This window comes from Bos indicus, chromosome 16 (genome assembly GCF_029378745.1).
Source record: "Bos indicus isolate NIAB-ARS_2022 breed Sahiwal x Tharparkar chromosome 16, NIAB-ARS_B.indTharparkar_mat_pri_1.0, whole genome shotgun sequence".
Classification (NCBI taxonomy): Eukaryota; Metazoa; Chordata; class Mammalia; order Artiodactyla; family Bovidae; genus Bos; species Bos indicus.
In genome coordinates, this window is record NC_091775.1 from 5,406,118 (window position 1) to 5,410,515 (window position 4,398).

The 4,398-nt window shown below is 36.5% G+C and overlaps 1 protein-coding gene across 1 annotated transcript; it reads right to left on the minus strand.

The window, feature by feature from the left end:
• Window positions 1-3,737: 3,737 nt before the first annotated feature.
• On the minus strand, window positions 3,738-4,012 carry LOC139176313 (ATP synthase membrane subunit K, mitochondrial). Its single transcript, XM_070767899.1, has one exon. The coding sequence runs from the start codon at window positions 3,913-3,915 to the stop codon at window positions 3,739-3,741; it is 177 nt and encodes a 58-aa protein (XP_070624000.1). The 5' UTR covers window positions 3,916-4,012; the 3' UTR covers window position 3,738.
• Window positions 4,013-4,398: the final 386 nt, after the last annotated feature.

The window sequence follows — 4,398 nt, forward strand, 5'->3', positions numbered from 1 at the left end:
GGAAATAGAATTCATTGACTATGAAACACTACTGTGAACATATGCATGGCCTACTAGTTTGTGCTTAAGTTAAACTCATTTTATTTTTACCTTAGTCCTCACAAAATAATTATTTCTTGCAGTTGATAGCTCACCCTAAGTGGAAACCTGATTTTGGCTCAATAGATGACTTGGAAGAATTATTTATGGCTTGTGTATAAAATGTGTGATTGATATGTAGCAAGAATGAATAGGGGTTTCCCTGGTGGCTCAGTGGTAAAGTATCCACCTGCAATGCAGGAGCCACTGGAGACTCAGGTTCGATTCCTAGGTCAGGAAGACCCCTTGGAGGAGGGCATGGCAACCCACTCCAGTATTCTTGCCTGGAGAATCCCATGAACAGAGCCAGACAGGCTAAGTCCACAGGGTCACAAAGAGTCAGACATGACTGAAGTGACTTAGCATGGATGCACAAGAATGAATAAACAGAGCTAGTTGAAAGGATGAGGATCCAAAATAATATTGACTTAGGAAAAGTTCAGTTCAAGTGAAACATGGAGAATACTGTAAATATAACTTTAAATACTATGTGCTTAATTACTTTTAAAACATATTCAAATGTATAAGGTCAGTATGGGAATTAATATGGCTTAAGAGCAGCCCATGTTAGAACAACTTCAGGATTTAATTAACTCAATATTAGCCAATAATATGATTAAATAGTCTAAACCACTACTGCTAGTTTGGAACACATTAATTCAAGGATAGTGATCAGGAAAAGAGAAATGATAATTTCATTCTTTTCTTCACTGTTTATACTGAAAAATGTTGCAATCAGCTTTGCCTATTGTATTTTAGAAAGAGCATAAGCAAATCGGGTTGTATTCAAATGTGGATGAAGACAATGGTACAAAAACTTGAATCCATAATTAAAGTTAGCAAAAGAAGCAAAATGTTTGGCCTATAGAAGAGAAAGACACAGCTGGTGTCAAATATGTGAAGTGGAATTATCATTATTTGTTTTAAATTTATTTATTTTAATTGGAGGCTAATTACTTTACAATATTGTGTTTTTTTTTGCCATACATTGACGTGAATCAGCCATGCGTGTACATGTGTCCCCATCTTGAACCTCCCTTCCTTCCTCCCTCCCCATCCCATCCCTCTGGGTCATCCCAGTGCACCAGCCCTGAACACCCTGTCTCATGCATTGAACCTGGACTGGTGATCTGTTTCACATATGGTAATATACATGTTTCAATGTTATACTCTCAGATCATCCTACCCCATCCACCCACCCCCCCCTGCAAAAAAAAAGAATTAAATTCATTATGTGTAGTTCCGACTGGTAAGAGTCAGATAGGCCAATGGGTGAAAAGAGCAGGTAGGCAAATTTTGTCTACATGCCCAAGCAAGTATAAATGGTTTAACAAATTTTGGCCAAGAGGGAACTAGTAAACCTCTGTGGGGATAATACTAACACAGAAAATCTTGCATAAAGTATCAGAATAAAATGTTCAATGGCCTTCAAAAATTTCTCAAAATTGCTCAAATATTGGTGCCAAACTGACCACATCCAAACAATCACCTGGGAGATTATTAAAAGCAGAAGTTCTAGATTCTTCACCTGAGGCTTCTAAGTTATTTGGACTTAGTTGGGTTGTGGTACAGGACCCCAGATCTTTAACATGCTCCTGGGTGATTGTGATGACCAGACATATTTGGAAACCACCAAATTATGTTATTTCCAGAAGTCCATTCCAGTTCTTAAATGCTATAATTCCAAATCCTTAGAAAAGATCATGTGTGTGTGTGTGCATGTAGGTTGTGTCTGATTCTTTGTGACCCTAGGGACTGTGACCCAACAGGACCTTCTGAACATGGAATTTACCAGGCAAGAATACTGGAGTGGGTTGCCATTTCCTAAACACCTCCCTGCTCCCCCCCACCCCACCCAAAAAGATCATACTCTTGACCAAATGATATAATGAAGTATTCAGTGAAGTTAAGATTTAATTTGTATTTATTAATTGTTGTTATGTAAATATCCTGAAAAACATGACCTGAAAGAGAATTTGGAAAAATTAAGAAACAAAACCAAACACTAGATATTTTTTTCTGCTGTCTAGTCATTTCACTAGATTATTTAAGAACATAGGTGTTTCTTAGATTTCATGGAAATTCTGGGGTGAGATATACTCCTTTGCAATCCTGCAGAAAGCACCGGTCTTTCTTAGTTTGATATTGGGGTTTTCCAAAAGGACCAAAGGATCTTTTGTACAAATAGCCAACTGTATTGCTTACCATTGCTGCTCATTTAAAAAACATGTTAGAAAGAAAACTGTTATTATTAAAACTTTCACAAAGCACAAATTTCTTTAGTCAGCATGAACATAAGCCAGCAACACTCAGCAATTATTTCTACAATATCTCTTATCTACTTCTGTATTCTGGTTCCGCTGTATGCACACTAACATGTGGCAACCCAGGTCCTTGGACAGTAATTCATTTCCTCAGAGCAAGGACAGCTGAACTGAAAAGGGTGGGATAAAAGCAGAGTTTCTATGGGTGAGACTGTAGACTTATTTTCAGTAGGTCAGTCCTGAAAGTACTAAGAGACTTAAAAATCATAGCACACAGAGTTGAAACAATTCTTAAATGGTATAAAGTAAACCCCTGTTACAAATGAGAAAACAGATCCAGAGAAGAAATGTGACTTGGCCTGTCTTTCGCTTAGAAAGTAATAGACATGAGACTAGAATCTGAATCTCCAGTCTTTGGTCTGTTGAAGAAGAACCTAAGATACCATTAAGATACCACTTTGAGAAAAAGGAGCCCCATATAAATGGAGATGGGAAGCCATGGTGGGAGATACAATTAACACTTTATATACTCTGTGTTGACAACCAGAACTGGAGAGTGATTTGCTCTGCATGTAGAAGGTAGGAAAATGGGATGGCAGGGAGAGGGCAATCAATAACTGTGGTAATTTAAGAGCCAGTTAAAGAAAAGAACTGGACTAAATTCAGGTTATTGAGGTGGAAATTTAATCTGGGCTCTCTGGAGTTACAATATCTCTGGATTTATATCATAAATAAGGCATAAGAAATAGAAAGAGAACCAGAAACTTAGACTACAAAGAATAATATTCTTCAAAGAAAGAGAATTAGATGCATACAGCACCCTGTGGATTCCTTGGGGCTGGAGTGGGAGAGATAACACTGAGAGAGAAATTATTGGATTTCCCTGTACCGCCACAATATTATCATATTATTCACACTAAAATAATTTAAGGTACTACAGCAATGTTAAAATTAAAAATTAGGTTAATGTTAGAAGGGTCTTCAAATAAATTAGTGTCTAGGAGGGAATACAAGTAAGGAACATTCCAGAAGGAAGATAGGATTTTGATTCACCAATTAAATTGGAAAACAACCAGGTGTTATAAAATAAGACTTTGTATAAATGCTGTAAACCTAAAACCTTATCAGCTGTCATTCAATCTTTTGGATAGGAATCTGGAGTTATCATTAAATTGGGTAAGTGGTTAGGTCAATTTTGGAATATGTTTGGTGGAATATTATCTGAATATTAAAGTAATACGTATGAAAGTTTTAGAAATGTATTTTTTATTTTTTTATTTTTTATTTTTTTTCCCAGGTTCATAATTTATTGTACAAATTGAGTATCACATGATGAGTTGACATTAGCTTCTTCAGGCATGGGAACTTAACAGATAATGTACAGCTCAGAATCTGTTTATGTTGCTTTCACAGCTGGAGTTTTTTTAGACCTTAACTTGAAGTATAAGACTATCAAAGCAATACTTCCGTATGTGGCCAGCACACAATTCATTCTCCCTGTGAGAGTGTAAGAGTTGAAATATTTTTTGATACCAGTGAAATGGAACTGGGCATCAGCTTCTGGACCTGCCATGATTTCAATCTTTCAAGGGGTTCAAACTCCATGGCCTGTGTCCTTCACCGTACGCTGCTGCCCCTCGACCCCGCCGGAAGACACCACCTTGGAAATGTATTTTTTAAATGTAGGGCTTAGGATAAGTGAAACATATCACAAGGTTATTGTGAGGATTAAAATAAATAATTAATATGAAAATAATTTTAAACTATAAAGTGGCAATAAAATATATAATATCATAATTATACTATACTATGGAAAAATATTCTTGCATTTGGATAAAACTTATAAAAGACCATAGAGTATATACAGCTGTTGTAAGAAGAGTGACTTATGGTACTACTTTGGGGTCAACAGAGAAGCAGGGAAGTGGGATGTTTTTCTACCAATGCTGCATTTATCATTACTTGAGAATTGCTTAGGGGAGCATGGCTTTCAAACAGTTCTGACTTGCCTGCTTTGGGCACAATATTCCTTCATCATAAGAAAGAAGCCCAAGTA

Bases quoted from the DNA above. Each gene is read 5' to 3' on its own strand.
- LOC139176313 (XM_070767899.1), bottom strand. From the start codon at position 3,915: ATGGCAGGTCCAGAAGCTGATGCCCAGTTCCATTTCACTGGTATCAAA.